Raw genomic sequence first — 24915 nt, forward strand, 5'->3', positions numbered from 1 at the left:
ACACAGACATGCAGAAAACATGTAAAAGAGCATCTAGTGTAAGGAACTGCATGCTACAATAGCACTTCTCAAGGTTACTAATGAGCACAGTGCAGTGGCTGTATGTGGAGCAGAGCAACTCTCAACCTTAAGATGCAATTAGTCACCTAAAGATTTTACACCAAACTATTATTTCTACCTTACCTTTCTGAATGTGCACTGAAAATCATCTTTTTAATTGCTCTTTGGAAACAGGAGTATAAGGAGAAAGCTGTTAATAGTGAAGAAAATCCCAGCCTATTACATTTTTTGTCACCTGGATTATTTTAATGGGCTTGGGGTTTTTTTGCAATCATCTTAGCTCTCATGCTGCCCAGGATATATTTCCCAGAGAACTCACAGATGTTTACAATCCTACTGATTTGTGGCTTTGCCATAATACTAGGCTAAGAGAACTCACATTAGAGGCAGGACTCTTGCTTCTTTCTTTATTATATAGGTCTAGAAGTATTTTGTAAGCTTGGTCTTTCATACTTATATTAGATACACCATTTTGAGGAAGGACATATAAATTGGAATTTCTCCATGCTCTTTATCTTTCCATCCTTCCCAGTCAGCCTTTTTTCTCCCCCATATATTTGATCCAAGTCTCTCCTTTCCTGTGATCTTGTAGAATCCTTCTCTTTGTTCTTGGTGCATGCACAAGTTGAACAAGAAACAGATAAATAGAATAGCTAAGGAATGGCTAACGTTGGCATGTGCCCAATCTTCTACCAACAGCTTCAGCAGATTGTTAAGGCCACAGACTACATGAAATCTGGTAACCTTTTTTTCCTGTGCTTGTAGCAATCCTAATCTGATAGCTTGTTTCAGCATTCCTTGCTGTGATGCTGACCTTTTTGAGTATTCCAGATTCATAGATTTTGAAGTCATTCCAAACCTCCAGGAAACTCACAGGAAGCGACAGCTTCAAGGTCATACTGCAGTGCCCATCACACCCTTTGTTAATTGCTTCATCTAGAACAAGATATACAAATCACAAAAGAGCAGAGCATGGGAGAGGCAGCAGCATAGAGATGAAAATTAAATTACTCTATTTATAATTTTAAGGTGTTCAAGATAACCAACAGGTTACTGACTATAATGTATATTTCTTATCAGGCAAAAATTACCTAGTTTAAAGAGTGAATTTTTAATTTACTCAACATTCAGCCTAATTTTAATTAAACTTTGAGCTAAAATTCCAAATTTCATCATAAGCAGAAAAGTTAAGGCTGGTTATACGAGCTTTTCAAGACACCTTTTAAAGTGAAGAATACCAAGTGTTATACATGTGTTACTGCCTTCAAGTGCTTCACTTGGACCCATTGTCACATGCAGGGAGGTATAGAAATCATGTCACTGGCTATTCTGCAAACCTGGACCAATCTTGCTGTGCAGTGACGGAGTGGTAGATATTCTTGGAGGCTTAGTGGTTCCCATATTAATAGACCAACCAGGAATAGGACATTCTTCTTCAGAGACAAATGTGTCCACATAAATTTACTGAAAAAAGCCCATGTGGGTTTTTGATTAGGTTTTTTGTGTGTGTTTTTTGTTTGGTTTTTGTTTTTTTTTTTTTAACACAGGCTTACAGCAATGCTGTTAGGAGACAAGAGAATCTGCATGGCTTTGTTCCTAGTTGTAGGGTATGTTCTCTTAAGGCTGTCTTCTCCTGCATTTTTCTCTGTGTTTTTGTTTTTTTTTTTTTAACACAGGCTTACAGCAATGCTGTTAGGAGACAAGAGAATCTGCATGGCTTTGTTCCTAGTTGTAGGGTATGTTCTCTTAAGGCTGTCTTCTCCTGCATTTTTCTCTGTGCCTCCATCATTTTATGTTATTCCTTCACATACAAATGAAGCTTTTTCCAAAGGCTGAGCTGTTTGGAAATGAACATTTGAATTTGCATATGTTGGAACTGATTCATCCCTGGTGCCAGGAAGTGCTCTCTGCTGCAGGGAGGGGATCTGCAGCTGCCCGGTGCTGCCTCCAAGGCAGGCGATGCTGGCAGGAGAGAAAGCGTAGGCAAGGTGCCCAGGGGGAGAACTGATTCACAGCTTCCCCCTGGCAGCTTCTGAGCACAGAGCACCCCCTGGGTGGTGCACAGAAGCTATTTCACATTAGGCACATACCCTGCCTTTGGCAACTGGCATGTTAAGGGGCTATGTGCTGATGCTAGATGTGAGAACAGCGGGCAGCATGTCATGGCACTTGCTGCTGGGAAGCTAGGAAGTCCTGACTGGTAGCAGAAGAGGCAGCATGCAGAGGTGGTAATGGAAGGCACAGGAATATTTTTTCTAAAGCAATATAATTAATTTAAACTCATTGTGTGTATCTGTGCATTGGACTGCACAGCAATATTCTATGTGCCAGCATGATGCATTTTAGGCTGCTTACAGGAAAATGGATTTCAGTGTAATTAAAAAACATATCATGTTCTTTCTCACCCCCACATAGTTCAAAAAATACAGGAATGCAATACAAATAATAGCATCAGGTAAGGACAGAAAAGGTAGCATATGCAGAAAATCAGGGAATGAATTAAATTGTTCCTGAGGAGAGGAGTACGCAGTCAGCACGCCCCAGTTCAGAACCATTCAGTTGCTGGGGATTTCTAGAGGCAAAGAGGAAGAGACAGAACAATCTCTCTGCAGAGATAAAAGAGACTGAAGTTAGTCCATGAAGCCTCTGAGCCAAAATTATTTTAGTCTCATGCCTGGACTAGCTCCATAGGCCTGGCATTGTTCCTTCATGGATAGAAACACTGTACAGTGAAAGTGGCAATAACAAGTCTTTCCATTCTGCACTTCTTTCCAATCTTCCAATCTGTACTTCTCTCAGTGTCTTCTGAGAGTGCTCAGTAATGCCCCACCAGGAGGGATCCTTGTCTGGATCTCCCTGCTCTCCTGCCCACTCCCACTGGAACTGGCATTGGATCCAGTGCCAAAAAAACCCTGACTCAATGAAAAAAAGATTCTTTTTTTAATTCACCCATTTGCCCTTCCACACGATTTTCTGGGTTTGCTGGCTTTTGTCATTTCCTGAAATGCTCTTCCTTTATATCTGCTGTGGATCTGGCATTTAAATTTCCCTGTTGCCTCCAATGAGACCAGTCATATCAATAGCATTTTGTAAAGTGAGAAATGCTAGCAGTATTTTACATGCGGAAAAGTGATATTTAGCACTTTTCCTAAAACTAAATTTCTGTGCTTAAATACTCCTTCTAGCTAGAACAAATAGAAGGAAATAATTAACATATGAATCTAAATTTAACTTTTTTTTATTACAATGCATCTTTATGAAACTTTGATATTTATAGAGGTCTGACTTTGCACAGTCATTATAGGTACATTTGTGAGAATTGGAACATAAGTTTAGCCTTGAACACGAAACCAGAGATGTAAAATCTCCTGAAATATTCGTTACGTGCATGACTGTCCCATAGAGTTTATGTTGCCTCTTGAACCAATTCAAATGAGCTCAAATGAGCTCTGAATGCAATTTACAGAAGTGTGTAGTGTTAGCCTGGTTCTACTTCTTTTGAAGCAAGTGATAAAGCTCACAAGGACTTCAATAAAAATAAAAGAGGGCAAGATACTTAAAATGACTCATTGAGTCTTGACAGCCGATAAATTCTGTATTAAGGTTTCACACACAGCACTTTCTCCTCTGACACAAGGGCAGAATGTGTGCCCAGTCGTTTCAGCAATGTGAGAGGACCACAAGCAATGCAGACAGCAAGAATGATAAAATCAGCTGGGAGAAAAGAGCAGGAGGACCACAAGGGTGATGAAAGAAAAGATAATGGGAAAAAAACAACAAAGAGGAAGGAGAAAAGAAGAAAGAAACATCAACTTCAAGGTTATTAGAGATCATAAAAGGAAGAAGGATGAGGGAGGAACAGAGATTGAAGGCATCAGCCAAAGGGAACAGAGGAAAAAAGAAGCAAAATGGAGAGAGAGAAAATGTTAAAGAGGCAAGAAGAGACAAGAAGAAATTTATTTGGAAAATCAGGGAGTAGGATGCAGCACAGAAGTGCTGGAGAGGAATATGGATGGAAAGCAAACTATGGAGTAAAAGCAAATGGAAATTCTTGCTTCACTGCAGGAAAAGAATAACAGATTGAAAACAGGGTGAAAGGCACCAGGAAAGAAAAGGGAAGGAGTGAAATAGAGTGAAGAAGTATGTAGATATAGCACCTCTCTGACGAAAATTAAGGGGAAATAAATCCATCCTAACAAAACTCTTTTTCATTGCAAATTCATAGATAGATTGTGTAGGTAGAGGGTTTTGGTCTAGACAGCAAAAGAAAGTATCATCACTAGAATTCAAAAATCAAATTCTATGGAAAATATCTGTGTTCCTACTGGAATTAGAACAGACAGCAACTTTTCAGTGTCGTCATGAGGAAAAGAATCAGCAGCATTCCCACTTCACATACTTCATTAGAACTTGACAATCTACCAAAATACCTGGGACTGAAAATAAGATTTTCACAATTTCCATATCCAGATTGCTTTCACAGAGCTGGCTAGAACAGTAATAGCTGGAGGCATTGCTCTGACTGCTCAGAAGAGTAAAGACAAAATGAGTTGCTGCTATCTGTCCAATCCTTGCTCAGGAGGTGTTTTTATAACAGCACTGACTCTTACGGACACACCTGTGGCCAAAAGTCTGCACTGAGGACCATGCAGCTCTTCTCATGATTTTGTGTCTCACCCTGGAGTGCTCCCTGCAGGTTAGTGGTGACTGGCGTAGGAAGGAACTGGAGAAAAGTTTGTTCTCTCTTTTGGCTTCTTAGCTAGTTGAAAAAGAGGACTCGTTTGTCAAGAACTGCAAACCTGTAGTTTCTGAAAAGCCCTCAAATTCATAAAGGAATAGACACTCAATAAACCTACTATACTCCACAGAAAATTCAGTTTTTAATTTGACAGAACTTCTTTTCATCCCTTCACTTTCTTGCCCTCTCCTTTTTTTCTCTTCTCTCGTTTAGGGAACTGCCAACACAATTTCTTTACAATTTTACTTTCGTAACCTTTTGTTTTGGACTACTTGACTAGAAAAAAATTAAAAAGCACCAAACCACAGTAATTTTTTATGAATCTATATGTAGTTTCAGAAGACATGCAGCTTTTTAGCTGCAAACAGAGCAGTGAATAAGAATCTATACTTCTAGTATACTCTCCACTTCTGTGTAAAGTAATTTAGACTCTTTATTGTCCAATTTTCCTCTGCCAGATCCTTCCCTTTTCCATAGCACCATTGTGAGATTTTACCCAGTAATGTTTTTAAAATACTCTCAGATCTTCAGGCAAAAACCAGAAATGCAAGTATTATTGTGTCTGTCTGCCAGCTTCCCAACCTATGAATTCCATTCCTGGTGATTCAGCGAAGCAAAACAGAATCTCAAACAGATGGAAACCACCAGACAATAAAACATTCTACATTCTGTTATGAAAAAAAATCCCACAGGAAACAATTATATTTTTCTAGCTTTTCTGAATCTCCAATAGAAAAATCACACCTCTACTATAGAGATTGAGAGCATGGTCAAAATAAAGCTATGGGAAAGATATAATTTTCTATTAATCCCAGTTCTTTTGCAGTGTGGAACATTATGGAGGACCATTCTGAATTTTTGCACAGTTTCCTGATTTATTCCCCTGTTCAATTCAATGTGATTTTTATTTTGCTAGCTGCATCTGCTTTAAATGGTTAATTAGTGATTTATAGGATATTCTCTCTGATAGACTGTATTATTGATACATGTGTTCACAAGGGAAGATTGGATGTGCAACATAATAGGCACTAAATGTTGTAAACTAAACAGTAAAGGTAATGTCAGTCTTTTGTGCTGATCCATCAGCTTACTAATGATGGGTGATGGAAGGTATTTTGTAGGAACTCATTGCAATTGGCCAGTGTGGATGATTTAATTCTTTTCCATGGGAGCTGATACCCTCAGCTCAAAAATAAAAATGTTGAAGTAGTTTTTTATGTCTTTGTTTTATCTCTATGTTTTGGATCTAATTTATGTTTTAAAATCATTCGAAAAAGTAAGTCAACCAAAGTAATACACAGTAATGAGGAGGAAACTATTGCAGTTTTGTCTTAACACTTTCTGTAAAATCCTATTCACTGTCATGCTAGTAAAGCTGTAAATCTAGGTATGTACACTACATGTAAGCTTATCTTCCTCCTGTAGACCTAGATAAAAGCCTACAAATACAGGTTTAATTATGGGTCTTATTTGTAGTGCCCTGTGCTGGTGAGAGCTGGGGTATCTTGTGAGCTGAGGTTTCACCAAGACTTTTAACCACTGGCATTTGGAAAAAACCTCCCAGAGCTCATTTGGGCATTGCATCCATTTCCTCCCCAGTCCCAGGAACCTTCCTGAGTTCTTCAAGCTGACTGAAGTTTGTTTTAATTGCTGCACACCTTCAGTCTTTCCACAGTGAAGAATTAGTAGCAGGGCTTAAGTGTATTCTTCTCAATTTACCTCTCACCCTTTTTTCTCCTGCTATTGAATCTAAGCCAAATACTGAATCCAGCTGCCGCAGCTGTTGCTGTTCTGCTGCCTGCCCTACTTCCTGCTTCTGCTTATTTTCCCAAAAATGCTTCTATGGAATGATCTGTGAAATGAATGAGACATCAAGGCACTGCTAACTGCATTCCCCTTCCCTGACAAAACCTTTCTTTTACTGGATGCCCTGAATTTGTAGTCAAGTGCTAGTATTCTATGTCCCGAACGTCACTCTTCACACAGTCAGTTCCTTTTGTCACCTCCCTCGTTACAGTACTGAAGTATTTCCTGTGCTACAATAAGCTATTATGTAAATTCTACAAATGAGTTTCTGATCCTGCCAAATCAGATTTGCTTTAAGTAAGCGTGGAAAACTGCAGCTCTCTTTTGCCACATACTCTGATAGTCATTTTCAAAGAGTTTCACATCAGCTGCCTCTTACAAGCAGTGCATACATTTTTCCGGCATTGTTGTTTGTACATATGATTAAGTCATATACGTATAGGTAGTAAATGATGGCAAAGGAGTAAGGTATATGCCAGTCATACATATGCTGAGACATTTGGAAAATACAGAATCCCAATTCCAATAGCACAAGAACTTGGGGTTGTCCCCTTATCTAATCTCTTTAGGATAGCAAGTAAATATTGTAGTAGCTTCATAGTTGTAACAGACTGCTGCATGTCTGAATCCTGTGTGTCACACTGTTAAGAGTATTTCCCATAGAATGGAAACAGCAGAAGTATAAATGTTCCAGGGTTTTAAAGTATTCATACCAACTGCACTAAACCCTCATTTCATCTGTTACATGAAGGTAAATATAAATTTATGAGATTTGAAAACAAATAGTGTCAAAATCAAAATTTGAAAGGTCATTCTGAAATCCTTGTCAACGTAAAGATCTCATCTGGTTTAATCAAAAGCAAATTTTTAAACTGATAAGAACTTTGCAAAGCCATTTCTGAAGATACGCAATTCAATTTACAGCAGGATGATTTCTTCTTTAGCTTCTGAAAAAAAATTGCTTTAAAAATTGCTTATTTTTTTTAAATGACACAAAAATAAGATAGCTTTTAAATTGTGTGAGACTGTCCCAGTGGTTGAGGTGCAATGGTCTTATTTTAAGACTGATGGATGGGATATACTGGTGCTTCTTTTAAATTCTTTCTGTTAAGACACAATTAATCATGTTGCCTGTAACAGAAGGTCTTGGAAAAGATGAGAAAAAAAACATTGTTCACTTTTGCCAATAGCTTATCCTCAAAAGAACAGAAAGTCTGGAGAGGAAAACAGTGGCTTCAAATCATGGGCTCATAAAGAAGAAATCCTTTTAGTACCCCAAACTGCAGAGGAATAGTCCCACGGCTCTCAGTTCTCTTTTATTGATTTAAATGCCACGAACACATGAAGCCAAAATGTAGTCAATTCCTTTAATTAATTCTTATCCCCATGTCTTATGATTTAGCATCCTAGAGGCTTTAGTCAGGCTTCAGTGATGCAGCTAGTCTTGATGGAAATAGGCATTGGAAACCACTGAGGGCTACCTAGCATGAAAAAAGCCCAAAACACATGAAGCAAGAGTTCACTCTCTGTAGATCTCAAAACATTTGTCTAAAAATAAATAATGAGAAGACATACAGATATAGAGTATTTAATTTAGAAGAGCATTCATATTTGATGCCCTGACCACTTACTTTTAAAGAAATAACCAAAGTTTATCCTAGCCATGTGCAGCCACAACAACAAATCTAGGGTAAGAGGCATGCAGACTGAATTATGACTTCTTTATCAAGGATTGTAGTTTTACCTAATTGGTATCAGGAGGATCTATGCAGAAATTATGGACTTTATCTTTCTGTAAGCAGAAAGATCGATGTATGATGTCAACCTGTGTGTTGGTCTTTAAGAGCCATGTTAGTACACCTTTCATGCAAGACCACAGGACCATATTTGATCCTGTGCAAAGACAAAGCAAGAGAGAAGGAGAATTGACACTAAGCATGTTGTTTAGATTTCTTGTCCAAAGTGCACAGCCTGTTTGGGATGGAGAAGAGGAACTTCAGTGTTGTAGGGAACCCTATAAGCTTTACCAGCTCACATCTGAGAACTGCTACCATATTTTGATGCTTCCTATAGAGTAACTGAACTGGTCTGGATGAAGATTATATGGGAACTTCATTGAATACATTCCAGTTTAACTTATGTCTTTCAAGGTAACAATAATCATGTTTGAAGTTTGGCCCTGCTGAGCTCCTTCAGAAGTAGGTAATGCTTACTGTCTTAAAGCAGCTGAAATTCAGCTTAATGGAACATGACAATTCCATAGCACTGACCTCTGGGTTGCCTAATTACTGATTTTAAAAAAAGTTCAAGTGTCTGTAGAAACCTTGAGAAACAAAAGCTTACCAGTATGGACCAACTTTGAGGAAAGCACATCTTAACTAAAGGGTGGAAGCCAAAGTCTGCATGAAGTCCTGATTCAAATAGTGGAAAAATTCAATGTTATGGAAATCTGGTGTTTTAGAATGCAACATCTGAATTTGTGAGCAAGCTTTTTTGAATTTGAATGCTTTCTCCAAATATCGCTTTAAATAGCATGGCTAAAATTCAAAACTCAGGCTCAAGAAAAGTGACTTTTTTGGAATTCATGTAGCATTTGTCTGTTGAGTAAAATGCATATAAATTAATTCTTTGTCTTTTCTGTGATTTAGTAGGCAGTTCAAATACAAGCTAACGATTTTACTTAGCATTATAATGTACCTTTTTCTGTGATGATCGCAATCATCTCTGCAATGTAGAAAAATCCATCCATTTTCTTTGATGGCTCTAATGTCGTTCAACTATTCAACTATTAGAAATTCCACTGAGGGCTATACCACTTCTGTCTGGTGCTGTAGCTTGGTGTTTGGCACTGTTTGGGTGGGTTACCATCTCTCTGCAAGAGGCCAGCATTACTTCCATGTCTTAGGCATTTCCTTTGCTTCATGGAGAGGCGAAGGGGTCTCTTTATGGTGCAACCTCATGACACTGTGCAATGGGATTAGAACAATAGCTCCAGTAGGAAAGAAAATTACTCACTGCAATGTTAGCCACTACCTAAGCATACACCACTGGGATAGTGCATTTGCTGTCAACCCTACTCATTCCTGGTGATGTGGGGATGTTGGATTGCTGGGAAATCTCCACTAATCTGCCAGTACTTAAGATATCCAGGAAACATTGGAGGGGGCAACTGAGGAGTAGCAAACAAAAACATTTTATGAATGAAAAACTGTGTTTGTCCCTGGTGTAGAATTAAGCTCAGGTTTAGCAGTGGGTAGGAGTCCCAAAGGCTGGCACCTGAGGAAACAAGGATAAGCCAATTAATATTTTTAAATGGGCAGCTATAGCTTTCTTGTCAGTAACTGCTGGGTGTCTCTTCCATTGTTATTCTAGGTGTCCCACTCCTGGGTGTGATGGCTCTGGGCATATAACTGGAAATTATGCTTCTCATCGAAGGTATGTAAAGACAAGGTTTTGTTATTGAAATCATATAACTGCAGGGCTAGAAGGTGCCTCAACTGACCTAACTTCACTCTCTGAATACTGAAGTAGGATTGAGCACTGCACAGATATACGTTGGTCTAACTCATATTAGCCGCTAATGAATAACATTTCTCAGCTTCAGGATGACTCACTACGCAAATAGGTAGGAATATTTTTGCTAATATCTAGCAAAATCTTTATACAAAATCAGTTTCTCTGTTTTCTCCAATAGCCTGAGGAAGCAATTCAACATTGATGTTTCTGTTGCTTTCCATTCAGAACAACTTAACTCTTCACAGTTTGGACTGAAATCCTACTCGTGCATCTTTTTCTCACAAATTGTATTTCCTGAATATTTATGTCAGTCTCTTCCAGACTCACTCCATATTCCTTGAAATGCAAAATTGATCCTGTTCTTTACCGCCTCTCCCAGATGAAGCCTATCAGCTTTTATCAGAGGGAAAAAGTACCTCTTTCATCTAATATGCGCTAGTCTTGTTAGTACATTTCAGAAAAAAGTTTGTCTTGATCTTAAATTGCAACACTTTGTACTACATCAAGCCAGAAGAATGGAAAAAGGCATTTATGGATGAAAGCTGACTTAACTATAACTTCACCAAGGGTCAAAGAATGCTTCTCATTCACTAATTAGGATATTGATCAATTACACTGTAGAGGTAATGGTATAAATGCTGTGCAATTAGCAATTCCCCTGTGGTTATTTGAAAACTAAATCAGTAGAGGAAAGCTGTCCCATATTTGTAAACATCTCTCCACTGTTTAATCAAAGAATAATAGTGAATAATAGTGTAGTCTACCTCTCTTGTGCTAGTAAAGACTCTTTACTCCCACACAGACTAGTACTTTTGAGTCTGGATATTTGCTTTCTTCACCAAGTCCCTGTAGTTTTACAATTGGCTATAGCAAGTCAATACACAAGTTCCTAGTTTAAATCTTTTCCCACCAAAAACAGCAAAGAGTTCAAAGTCAAAACGTAAAAAAATAAGAGATTGGGAGCATGCTGTATTTTACGTGCTGCGAAAATGAAAGATCACAATATCAATTTCTGTAGTGCAGTGTTAAACATCAAAAGTAAAAATTACATTATAAAGGAGAAGATATAAGTATTTTAAAAGCACTTACATGATGCAGATTTGATCACGCTTTCAGAGAAATTTAAGGTCAAATATAGAACTACATTTAACTATATGTAAAGTTATCAGCTACCATTCTACCAGCCTTATGCCTGTTATAACTCTACCCCAACTTCAGGGAAGCTATTTATGTGTTGGATCATCTATTTAACCAGAAACAGGTGAAGATGCAAAAGAAAAGTGTTACTAACAAGAAACTTAAAAGCTGGCAAACTTGGTAGGGGAGAATCACTGAATGTTGATTCATTTTTTAAACCTTTTCCTTGTATGTTGTCTCCTGGCCGCTAAAGGACTGGACCATGAGCTGAATGGTGTTACCTGCTTTTGTCTGGAAATTCTTACATTCTTGTATTTTTGCAGACGACTGCTAGACCAAGTGTTCATTTGATTGTGTAGCATAATCAAGTACATATAAAGATACAAAAAGTTGTTCTACAAAACAAACATATCTGGAATTTGCTCAGTCCACTGGGATTTAACACATGCAGCCTTTTGAAATGCCACCATGTCTACATTGGCCACATAACTCCTTAATTTCTCTTCCAAAAAGGTCTCTGGCAACCCCATGTCTTTGGCTGCCTGCAGGCACAGAAGCACTGACATGTAGTCAGTGAAGTAACATTTTCTTTGCTTAAATCCACAGATGTCCTCAGGAGACCTGTCACATTTACACAGAGCCAACCTTACCCTGTTCAGATCATGATATCTGTCAAGGCCATTTCTGGGGTGGGAAGACTGGCAAAATGAATGCTTTCAGAGGGTAGCAAACCAGTAGCCTAAATCTGGAACTGTTAAGGATGGAAGACCCCACAGCATGTTGTCAGTTGGGCTTTCTAATTCTCAGACTGAAAATTAGCATTTAGCTCTGCCTGCATCTGAGTTAGCATTTTTGTTTGTATTTGACACCATCAGTTACAACCCTGTCAGTTTCAGAAGGAAAGGAATGACAGACTTCTCTGCTAAATGGCTGCTGAGGTTATCACTGGTATTTAAAATGGCTGCTCAACAGCAAGCATAAGTGAGGCAGATTTAACTCTGCCACAACTCTGCAGTTCTACACAGCCCTTCAATTTGTGCAAGTTATAGCACCGTGCACTGCTATTGAATTCTCCTATTTGTCTTTTGTCTTCATATATAAGGAATTAAAGTCATAGGAAAATGAAGTAAAATTCTTATCTTACAATAGCTTTTGTTGTTACAGAATTAAAAAATTAAAGCAAAGGCTTGACATATGTTTTCTCGATGGATTCAGAGGAAAAGTGAAATAATGACAGCCTCAGAAACTGTCTGTTGGAAATGTCTGTTTAGAGGACCGGAAAGTTATTAGAATTTTCTAATAAATAGAAATAGATTAGAAAGTTCTTTTAGAGAGATGATACACCAAAATACTAGTGAGTAGGTGATAATTAAATTGACTTAATATGTAGAAAGCTTTAAATCATTAGTCAGGGCAGAAATTCTTTGTTCAGATTTTGTTATGAAAATATCATCTACAAGCATACCCATCTGTACACCTACTAAAAATAATACTGCTTTCTGAGGAATTCATATTAACTGTTTAGTTTTCAGATGCAAATTCTGATTATTCTCACCCAGTGAGTACAACTACTCTCAGATATAAAGGAGGGGTATCTTTAACACCCACCCACTCCCCTTCACTTTCTGCAGACCAGGTTGTGTGTCAGGCAGTGAACCAGCCTGTTCCTGAGCAGTTCCCTTGCCCCAGAGTCAGCTTTCTCTTATTCTGAATCCCCCAGACTCTCTTCCTCCTACTTCTTTCTTACAGACATTGTTATTTTTGAAGAAAACGGTTGTTAATTGGCACAGACTTTCTCAGATTTAGTTTTTTCACAAAGAACTGTGGTACTTTGGTGTCCGCTATGCAAGCTGGAATAAAAGGCAGTTTGCTTTGAAAAGGAAAATGGTCAATTACATTTAAAATGGAAAATGAAATGGGATGAGAGCACAGGTCCACATATCAGAGTGCAGATGCCTATTCCATTAATGCTGACATGACCCCTGGTATGGCACTGACCCTGGGCCACTAAGGGTCTCACAGGCAATTCTAAGATATGATATGGTACTCAGTGTGGTTCCAGATCATTATTTACAAACGATATGGGTGTTTGTAAATAATGACCTGCTTTACAGAGAGAGAGAGCTTAGCTGTACAAATGTGAACTTTCTGGTCTTGAGTCAAAGCAATGGTTCTAGGTCCCTTCTATTTAACGCTATAGATGTAGCCATGACCTGTCACTAAGAGTTTCTAGATAATGTACTATGTCCAATATCCTATGCCAGCATTCCTCTCTTTCTTTAATTGACTTATTTATGACTTTGCAGCATGTAAACTCTGGTTTTGTCTATTCTTCATTTTCTAACACAGAATTCTGTCTGTGATTGCATCCCCTTTTTCTTTGCTTCTTCCCCTCCATCCTCACTGGTTTTGACAAGAAAAAATAACTGAAAATTTTGTTACCATTCTTATTTTGTTACCACTCTTCTTTGCAAAGACAGGACCTACTATACAACATTCAAGTACCTTTCCTCATGCTGAAAACAAAAATTTAATCTTCTATTTTGTTTATTTCTCTAGGAAATTTTTTCTTTGGTGACACTTGTTTCTCTCTTGCGTCAACACTTGAAGGTGTTCTACTGGTGGATTTCTTTTTTAATGTGGATAGTTAAGATGGAAATAACATTTAAATAGAGGACCATGCATGATTGTTTTGATAGACATACTTGTATCCTCAGATATCAGCAACCTAAAAAAATCTTTAAAATTTTGTTAAGGTCATTGTCAAGTCTACTAAGTGGTTTCTATAATGAATTCTTCATATGCAAAGGGAAGATGAGCTTGTGTAGCTGAAAACAACATTCTCAGTCTATAGTTAAATGTAACATATAATTTTGTCTCTACCAAGTCTTTTTGTCTGAGTGAATTCTGAGCACTTGAAACCCTTCTCTGGAAGGCATTGAAAGCTCTGAGCTCTGTCATGTTTTTATTCAGTCATTCTATAGAACTGTTATGTGATGTTTGGGAAGTTTTGATAATGTTACTAATGTGGTCCTGAGAGAAATCTTTAGTCCAATGAAGAGATACTCCTGTTTTTTCTATTCTTCCATCCCTCTCAGACATAGGGGACATAATGTTTCTCAGCCCCGAAACACTGGCTTCTGTTCCTATTAAAGATGCCACTGCTGCTGCTGAGTCAGCTGAAGGAATTATTAGGCAGAGGGTTTAAGAGCTGCCTTCCCTGACTCCTGGGGGAGTTCCTGTGTGTGTGGTGTGCACAGCACAGGCCGTCCTGTCCTGCATCACAGACCCACGCGCATGGATCCCCCCTCGTGTGGCTGCTGCAGCTCTCCTTATTTAACCACCTGAGCTTTGACTGTGCAAACTGGACAGGATTGCCTATTTTGCCAGTTTCTTGGATAGAAAGTGTATTCCTGTAAAGTGTGCCCAAGAATGAGAAATTGCATTCTAAAATGTTTTCTTCACACAGTCTTTCAGGCTGTCCACGAGCAAAGAAAAGTGGAATCAGGATAGCACAAAGTAAGGAAGACAAAGAAGACCAAGAGCCAATTAGGTGAGAACAAATATTGTCAAAGGGCCTTGTATGTTTTATAGGTCTTACATATCTTCAGTGTTTTTTAAGGCATAAAAGTTATTGTGTGATAGTTATCCAAGGGCAGATGACCACATTGATTTCTATGAGCAAATCTAGTTTCTGTGCTGATTGTTTCAGCAAAGGATACAGCAAAGGATACAATCATCTGTAATTTAGAAATAGTTTTAAATTCTTCACTTTCAAAAGAATAATCTGGAAATTAATAATATGTTTGCATACTACAGGTGAACCATGCATGCTAAATAAAGGTAGTTATGGGAATAGAGGATTGAGTGTTTATATGAGACTGCCGCAACCAATCTGATTGTTCATGCAGTTTGCAAAAGAAACAAATGCCTACCTATAGGTCTTGGTTTCTTCTTGCAAGGCACTCTGATTAATCAGTGGCCACTGAACTTGGTGGATTAATGGCTGCTTGGACCATTCAGGACCAGATCCTCAGTAGAAAATTGTAGGAATATTTTAATTCACAAACGGTGAATTAATTGGCCTTTAGTTTAGACGTGTGTTATGTAACAACACATTGAAAAAAAACAACCATAATTTTCTTTAAATGTTTCACCTTGAAGATTCTTACCTTTTCCTTCTAACCTTGATTATTTGGTTTTCAGTATACAGAGCAGTATATAGAGCTAATGTATGGTCAGATTCCCAAGTAAGAAAAACCGTCAGATGAATACAGAACTGCCTTCATTGGTTTCTGGGCTGTAGCACATAGTTTCATATCATCACCCCTATTCAAAGAGTGGTTAAAGGAGCTCAGCATTTCTAATGAGGTGCTCTGATTACATCATAACTGTGTATACATGACACTTTCATGACTTTAGACAAGTCTTCTTTGGGTTCCATACCTATAAATAAAATGTACTAAGGATTATACTAAGTAGAATTTTATGCTTGTAAGGGTTTTATGAACAATTTTGCTGCTGGTCAGAGCTCAGTAGCAAATATTTCAATTCCCCTGTGATATTTTCTATGATAAACACCTGCAATTCAAATACATGTCTCAGTCTTTTTGTTACAATTGCATAATGTCAGCAGCTGTGACTGCATCTACTGGCTATCCTCCTTAGAATTTATCAGAGAACTTTTTTTCTTCCAATTGTAAAGTTCTGCTTGTAATTTTACCCACTACAGGGTATCTTGACTACTTTTGTGACTGCAGTGTAGGATTTTTCTTTCCTTTTCGTATCAGGTTTATTTTGACTTTGTTGTAGAGGCTACCTGGTGTATAATGGCAAGACAATAAAGTTTTCCTCATCTGTCTGCTATACAGATGTCCAGTTCCTGGCTGTGATGGCCAGGGTCATATAACTGGAAAATATGCATCCCATCGCAGTGCATCAGGATGTCCTCTTGCTGCCAAAAGGCAAAAGGATGGGTACCTGAATGGCTCACAGTTCTCGTGGAAGTCAGTGAAGACGGAAGGAATGTCATGTCCAACACCAGGATGTGATGGCTCAGGACATGTCAGTGGTAGTTTCCTTACTCATCGTAGGTGAGTAACTATGACTTATGTTTTTCACTTATGTTTATTATTTAAATCAGATTTAAATACAGCTTTTTGTCATGGCATTCCTCTGTTCCTTTTGAGTTTCATTATTACACCAAAAAATAATCTGCTTACCTGTATTTGTCAGTAATTGGAAACCCAGACAGGCAAGTTTTTGTATGCAGATACAGACCTGCACTTGAATCCATAATATATAGAAAATTTTAGGGGAAAAATCATGCATGAGAGTAACTGTAAATTCCTATTGCTTTATTACATATTTCTGGACTTGGGATAATTTTATTTAATTAAAATTACCTTGGGGTAGACATTGTAAGACATATCTGAGTCCACCTTATTTTCAGAGATGTGAAACACATTCTTGATTCTCAAACATCAGAGCATGGAACTGAAGAATATTAGGAAAGAGCTCCATAAAATCAAAGTACTTTTATTCATTTGGTAATGAGCATTTTTGTTGAAAGCAATATATGTAGAATACAGAACATCATTTAAAACTAATGGAATGTAAATATTTGACAAAAGAAATACAAAGCTTGCTTTTCCATAAACTTGGCAAAAATACGAGAGCTTCAATGATAACATTTTCCATAGCTTGTAGAAGGAGGAGAAAGTGGTCAGTCTATTAGGGATAAAACCTGCTGCCATTTTAGATATTAGGTTATGAAGAAACAAGGATTTTTTTAAGCTCTGACTGGGAATCTAGGCCTGAAAATGACTATAATGTCAGAGCAAATTTCCTATTATATAATCGTTAATATAGTACTTCAAATATGTCAAGTTGATGTCCTAATTTGTCACCCTCTCCAGGCGGACCTCAGTTGAACTTCTGTACCCTTTAGTTAGCTAAACCAATTTGATCTTGTTTTGTAGTCAGTTCCAGATACAGAGGTGAAAAGTGTACTTCTTCCTTCTCTTGCCTGTTACTATTCCCTTTGATTCTTTCTTTCACAATCCTTTACAGCTTCACTCAGAAGCCTTATCCTTACTTCAGCCTCTCCAGACTTTGTGCACATAGTTCCTATTTATTGTTTAGGCTCGGAGTTGTTTTTCTACTCAGTCTTTTGTGGTATCTACCATGAAGGGATTCTGGTTCCTGACCCGAGGTGTTACCTGAGTAGCCAAATGTATTACACAGACTGCAGCTCCCAGAGGCTTTAGGAAGCAGGAGATGCAAAACTGACCATTTATGCAGATATCACATATGGCTTTAAGTTTCTGAATTTCAGTAAAATACCAGTATTAGTGTTTGTATTTCAGTTTGACTTTATTCATTATGGTGTAACATTTATCTAACTCAGAGACATCTCTCATTAAAATTTTGAAATTATTTTACCTTTAGCTAAAAGGTACAATATAATTACTGAGAGATTGCTTGCAAGGAGTATTCACATAGTAATTATGGTTTCAAGGAGAAAATGCTTGCAACAAGAATAACTGACTTCCAAAAGAAATGTACTGATACTAACTTAAACAATTTAAAGGGCAAATTGTGGGTAGAGTTTTTTTTAAGCAATGCTTTAATGAAAAAAACCCTAATACAGTAACCTAAATATGACATTTAGCTACAAAGCAACTATGTGTGTTTTTTAGTACCACTATCTTAAGTAGAAACAGACTTGTAAATGGCTTACTTTATATGATCAGTTTTTGAGCAAAAAGATCCATTGTTACAGAAGAGTACCACAAGGTGAAAGGTTGCTTAAAAAGACTGATGAAGTAGATTGATCCTACTTAATTGTCTTGATGTAACAAAGGGCCAGTATTCTAAGTTGCGAGCAAATTGAACAACTTCTTGAAGCTTCCATAAGCAGTGGTAACACTAACAACAAGCCATATTATTTTTAAAATATTACTAGTTCTTGTATAATTATTAAGGCTGTTAAAAGTGGTTGGTTCATTTGCTCACACAAAGAAAAGCACATGGAGCCATTTCAGATGCGTTTGGGTTACTTATGTGGCCTCCAGCTGCTGCTCAGAAAGGTAGGGCCAGTATAATATTTATCAGCCTTAGAGATGTATCTTCTCAAATAGCATTTCATGCCTGTATATGGACAACTGAATCAAACTCTGAATGTAGGATTGAACATCAGAACAGTTCACCTGCCTTAAGAATCTGCTTGTACAAGCTGTAGGATGCATTTACTCCACTTCAGGATCAATGGATCCTGGAGAGTTGTCCACTTCAGTGGACACCGGCCTTTAATCAGTTGTACCATAAATGTCACTGAATGTGTCAAAAGGGAGTGTTTTCCCCTGCCTACAAACAGGTACTTTATGCCATTGGAAGTGTTCTTAGGGCATGCTGTAGTGGGTATAGTAGGTGCAGTGGGTGTTAGTGTAGCTGTAGTGGGTTGACCAAAATGACTGAAGACTTGTGATACACTCCATTCTTTGATTATGACAGCTGAGAGCTGAATGTGCCTGGCAGGGGATCTACAGGGGTGCTGGTCTTGTTAAAGAAAAGGGCCCCAGAGCTCCATGGCAGCTTTGACACATAGTCAAAACAAGCAGATCTTTAAACCCAGGTGTCATAATCTGGAGCTCAATCCCACCTAAATCATAGACTCTGCATTTTCTTCATAAGGATGAAATATTCCCTCACTTCAGGTGTATCTATTCTAACAGACTGTGGTCTCATCTTCTACCACTAATGGCATTTTGCTGTACAGCCATGGCTGTAAATCTCAAATTCTCACCTTCTGAAGAGAAGCAATGCTATGCCAGTTACACAGTGAGACCAGATTTATGGACGTTCTTTTGCAGGTAGAGCTGGTTTCAGCCTGCATGGGGGGAAAGTAGGGCTGTGGCCTTTACCTGAGACAGTAAAAGCTCCTCAGGAAGGAGGAGTTAATGTCTTTATTTTTGCCAGTACACCTTGCTGTAGTCCTGTTAGGATTTTTTTCCGCCCCAGTGGAAATATTTTTATATTGGAAGACTTCTCTGAGCATATATGTGCATTCATTGCATGTATAGTTGTCCTTTATGTCTTCTCCAAGAATTTTATGTTTTGCCATTTGTAGATAGCTGTTAATATGCTGTTATTAAAACAACTGTAATATTCTGGAAATGAACAGCAGACTGGCTTGTGAAAATGATGCCAGCTGTTGAATTTATCAAATGTATATTAGGTAAGATGTTTTTCAGGTAAAGATTTCTTAGAGCTGCTGTTGACATTGTACACATGATATCATTGCACTGGTATCAATGGATACTGGAGATGATCCACAAGGGCTGGTAAATCAATAAAGACCTTCTCCAGCTGGTATGTAGTCTAGAATTTAAATGTGTGCATATTCCTACATTCCCACTCATGAAGCAGAATTAAGTAGCCAATGAAAAAAGTCATAAATTTCAGTGAATTTTGAATCCTACCTTTTGATCAAAGGTTCCAACAAAAGTTTCTGATTTTTGACATTTCATTTTCTGCTTGCAGAAATGTCTGTGAATAGTTTTATTTTGTCAAGGAGTCTGCATTAGAAAAGAATGGAAACAGAGTTATCAGGAGGGATTTGAAGCATAGGATTAAGTGGGCTATGCTTCAAAAAGAAGCCTCTGCTAGGAAGAGAGGCCAGTGTGAAATTAGGTGACCTATCAGCAGTATGAAAATGAATTGGAAGGCATGTAAGCATGGAATCAGTAGATAGATAAATTAAATAGGTTATATAGAAATGTAAATTGCTTATTATACTGTAGCTTTGCAGTTTAGTTCTTGAACAGACCCTTACATCCCCATATTTGATTTAAGAAGATTTTTATGGAGGGCATAATTTCTAGTGCTGCGATCAGTGGGGGCTTTCTCAGAATATACTTGGATTTAGCAACCCTGCTCCTTAGCACAGAGAGGGAATGTGCTTGTGCTGACTTCAGTGGAAGTTACGTGTAGAAATGCCTTTTCAGTTCTTGCTCCCATCTTCAGCTCACTTTTATTTACATCGGCAATCACCCATTTAAAAAACATTAATGCAGCTTTTGAGTGCCCAATTAAGGAAAACTGTTGTGGTTTAACCCCAGTTGGGACCTCAGCCCCACAGAGTTGCTTCCTCCCTCCCAGCAGCATGGGGGACAGAATCTGAAGTGTGAAAGTAAGAAAAATTGTGGGTGGAGATTAATAGTTAAAGAAAAAGCCACACTCACAAGCAAAGAAAAACAAGGAATTAATTCCCTGCTTCCCATTGGCAATCAGGTGTTCAGCCATCCCCAGGAGAGCAGGGCTCAAGTGATGGGGTCTTGGGGAAACAAACGCCATCACTCCAAATGTCCCCCCCCTTTCTCCTTCTTCCCCCAGCTGTGCATATTGAGCATGACACCATAAGTTGTGGGATATCCCTTGGGTCAGTTGGGATCAGCTGTCCCAGTTGTGTCCCCACCCAGCTCCCAACTTCTGCACCCCCACCCCATCAATGGTGAGGTGGGGTGAGAAGCAGAAAAGGCCTTGACTCTGTGTGAGTACTCCTCAGCAGTAAGGAAAACATCCCTGAATTACCCATGCTGTTTCAAGCACAAATCAAAAACACAGCCTCATACCAACCACTCTGAAGAAAATGAACTCTAGTCCAGCCAAAGCCAGTACAAAAAGATTTTAGTAGAGCTGTAATATACAAGATATGATCAAACTATAAGGTTTTTTTCCATTAACAAGCTAATGCTAAATAGAGATGAAAGCATAGAGAAGGGTGATTTTTCTTTAGTGAACCTGTATCCTTGATGAGGACAGTAGGACTCCAAGATTCATAAAAACATTTATAGAATGGGATTTGTATTTGAGCAGCAAGGGCATGCCACTGTGTTTGCAAGATGTCTAGATTTGCTGGGGGGAAGCAATCCATTTGCTGGGGACATCATCCACTGCCTTTTCCCTTCTGAAGGAATGTATGTAGAAATTATCAAGTGGTTATGAGAGATTATTACATGTGACACTTGTTACAGGCTATCCACTTCATGCACAGGAAAGTTTAGTTAATGGTAAGGCTGTCAGAAAGCCCACAGGAAATTCACTCAGTTCAGCCATTACCACACATGCATGTCCTGAGGTGAAGGAGTGCCAGTGTTGTTTCTTTCAAAAGTTCTATGTTGTTCGTAGCTCTAAGTTGCACAACTGCATTGCTAAGCATGGGAACAGACAGATTATGAAAAGATGAAAAGACTAAAAAAAACAAACCCAAAAGAACATCAAGACAGGGGCTGCCCTCTGCAGCTGCTTTCTGGAAGCTGTCTGATACCTACACTCACATGGATCCTCAGAGGACCTCTAAGTTCTCAAACACTCAAAGGAGATGACAAATGTGAGGGAAGAAGGTTGGAGATGTAGATTTTTCATATGCAGATCCTTTTTCTCATTAAATATGCTTTGCTAGAAATAGATACTGCATAAAAATCCTCTGTGATCATCCTCAGCTTCTGGAGGGAAGATTTGCAAATACCACCTACAGTCAAACCTCCTGGTGCTTAGGACCATAGAACAGCATCTCACCCCAGGGTTTATCTGGGGTGCCAGGGTGCCCCCAAAGAGGCAGAAGCTCTGTAATGCAGATACTTTACAAAACACAGGCTAGTGGCTGCAAATTCTTTCATAAATTGTTGTAGAGCTTTCAATATTTGCCTGAAGTCACATCCTGTCTTAACAGCAGCATTTCTCAGCTTCAGCATTTAAAAACATAAAAATACTTATCATTTAGTATTATTATTAAAAATTTTATATTTATAAAAATTACTTATCATTAAGAGCAATGGCTCTCCAGCCTGTCCACTTCTTTTTGCATAGTGTGAGCCAAAAGCAAGCATCACGTTCCATGTGTGGCCTGACAAGCACTGAGTGGGACAATGACTTCTGTGTCCCTGTGGAGATGCCCTTGTTGATGCAGCCCAGTGCCCTGCTGGCTCTCTGTGCCACAGCAGCACCACTCACACTGAGCTTGTCATCCCCAGGACCCCCAGGTCCCTTTCCACAGAGCTGCTCCACAGACAGGTAGGTCCCAGCCTGTGCTGTGCTCCTGAATATTTTCCCAGGTGCAAGACCTGTCACTTGTTTTGGTTGAACTTCATAAGGTTCTTGTCAGCTCACCCTCGCAACCTATCCAGGTCTTCCTGCAGTGTGACCTCTGCTTCCAAAGAGTTCACTTCTCTACTCAGTTTGGTATCCTTGTCAAACTTCATCAGGATACACTTGATCCTGTTGTCCAGATCACTTGGGAAGATTGTAAACAGGGTTGTGCCCAGAGTGGATCCCTGGGAGACAGGTTGTGGTGGGTTGCCACTTTGAAAAGGAGGTGTTTACCACCACCCTGTGTGCAACCTCTCAGCCAGTTTCCCACCCACTATACAGATCACTAGTCCAGACCATTACACTTTTCTCTAGGAGGAGGCCATGGGAAACCATATCAAAAGCCTGGGAGAAATCCAGGTAGAGAATGTCCACTTGTTGCCTCCCTCTGCAAATCAACCAAGCAGGTTACTCTGCCACAAAAACCAAATTTGCTTTTGCAGGTTTGTTAAGCACAGCTGGCCCTTGGTGAATCTGTGCTGGCTTTTCCCAATCATGTGCTTCATCTCACATGTGATAGCCTCCAGGAGGATTCATTCCATAACTTTCCCAGAGACTGAAATAAGGCTAAAAAACCTATATGTTGTATTAAACACATTTACAACAATACATATACAGTAATATATTATACAACTATACTTATGCATTACAGTAATACGTTATACCAGTTACATTACACCAGCATCTATCTCTACTTGTCGAGGCAGTCATAACTCAAAGTAAATACCTTAAATGTCCCAAACCAAATCCCTCATTACTTGTTGGTGGCTCACCTATTCCCAGGTGTCTTGATTAGATAATCAGGTCTAGACCTCTTTGTGGCTTCCACCTACCACTCTCAGCTTCACCAACGCCGCCTCCCCCACTCCGTCCCAGTGGGTCACAGTTGCCCTAAACACTTTACACTAATACTTATACATAACAGTAAACCTTACAACCATACTTATATATAACAGTGAACACTACAACAACAGAGTCCATCCCCTCCAGGGGCTTTTCCTGAAGCACCCAGCCAGAAGCTTCTGCAGCTAATCCAGCAGCGATCCAATGAAGGATATTGCTGCCAGACTGCCACAGAGCCCTGGCATGTCCAAAGCTTCTCCAACCCTCTCCTGGGGTCTACCCTCCTGGGGTCAATCTTCCTCTGGAATTATTCATCCCCTCCAGGGGAACTCACCATCTTCTCCTCCTGCAGTCTTTTCCTGAGCAGCCTTCTGCTGCTTCTTGCAGTCTTCCTCTGCAGTCATCTTCTAGGCAGCCTTCTGCTAGCTCTTCTTGCAGCCTTCTGACTCTTTGTCCGGCTCCACCCTTTTATGGCCCTGGTTCTCAATTACTTACAGGTGTCAACACAGCTGCATCTCATTGGGGAATACTGTGCCCCCTTACAATTCTCCCTACACCTGTATATCTTTCTTTAAGCCCCTTTTGTAGGTGGAGTTGCCACTATCTCTCTTCCAGTTTTTTGGGATACACCCTGATCTCCACAATTTCTCAAAGATTATGAAGAGGCTTGCAACAACACTAGCCAGCTCTCCTCACACCCTCAGGTGGGCAATGTCAGGGCCCGTTGATTTGTAGTGCCAAGCTCATGTAACAGTTTGGTTGCAACTCTTCCATCAGTGATGGTCAGTCTATGTTTGCATCAACCTGGAGTTTTGCTCCCAAGGCCTGAGGCCCAACAGTGTTGGTAAAGACAGATGTGAAGGAAGTGTCAAGAACTGCTGCCGTTTCTGCATTGCTGGTGACTAATTCACCTCTCCCATATAACAGTGTGCCAATATTTTCCTTCTGTTTCCACTTGCTCTCTATGTACCTAACCATTTCTTGGAGTTTTTTTTTTACATTTCTATAGCCAGTTTCATTTTGAGCTGAGCTTTTGCTATTCCAGCTGCATCTCTGCATCCCTTAGCTACAGCCTTGTCATTCCCAGTGGATACTTGCCCACATTTCCGTCTCTGGTCTACTTCTCTTTTGGTTTTGAGCAGACCCGGGGGCTCACAGTTAAGCCAGTTGCAAGCATCCTTTTAAACACAAAGGATCCAAGCTGCCAGCTGGATTCTCAAGGTGCCCTAAGCTTCCAAAATACCCTATTTGTCAGGATTTTGTGTCCAGCAATATCTTTTGAAAGGTGTTCCTCTGTTGTACACTGAAAGTGGTAAAAACTTTGCAGAGAAAAATATCTCTCTTTCTATTTATGAAACATAAATGCTGTCAAACTCTAGATTTGTAAGAAGCTTTGAATATGCAATGCATTGAAGTATTTGATTGCATCTATTTCCAGCCAGGTCTCTTGTCAGGTCAACTCTTGTCCATGCTTTTATTTGTTGCTACAGTAAGTTGACAGAGTGCTGCATTTGTGTCAAAATTAATTCACTCTTAGTTCTCACTGTTTTTCTTTGGTAGGCTTTTTAAGTTGTTTAGGGTATTTGTTCATTTGGTCTTAATCTGCCTGTCCTCTTCCTGCCATTGATTTGTTTTGCTCTTTCCCATCTCTTTGTTTCTCCTAC

The 24915-nt window shown here is 39.1% G+C and overlaps 1 protein-coding gene across 13 annotated transcripts in view; it reads left to right on the forward strand.

Moving 5' to 3' along the window:
- MYT1L (myelin transcription factor 1 like) overlaps nucleotides 1-24915 on the forward strand; it is a 310448-nt gene that overhangs the window by 265940 nt on the left and 19593 nt on the right. For all 13 annotated transcript variants that reach the window (XM_031061270.1, XM_031061272.1, XM_031061273.1 and 10 more), the window contains 3 exons: nucleotides 9977-10039; nucleotides 14727-14810; nucleotides 16129-16350. In XM_031061270.1, the coding sequence (XP_030917130.1) occupies nucleotides 9977-10039; nucleotides 14727-14810; nucleotides 16129-16350 (369 nt within the window). The remainder of the gene's footprint in view (nucleotides 1-9976; nucleotides 10040-14726; nucleotides 14811-16128; nucleotides 16351-24915) is intronic.

The sequence above is a fragment of the Geospiza fortis genome, unplaced genomic scaffold, assembly GCF_000277835.1.
Source record: "Geospiza fortis unplaced genomic scaffold, GeoFor_1.0 scaffold139, whole genome shotgun sequence".
Classification (NCBI taxonomy): Eukaryota; Metazoa; Chordata; class Aves; order Passeriformes; family Thraupidae; genus Geospiza; species Geospiza fortis.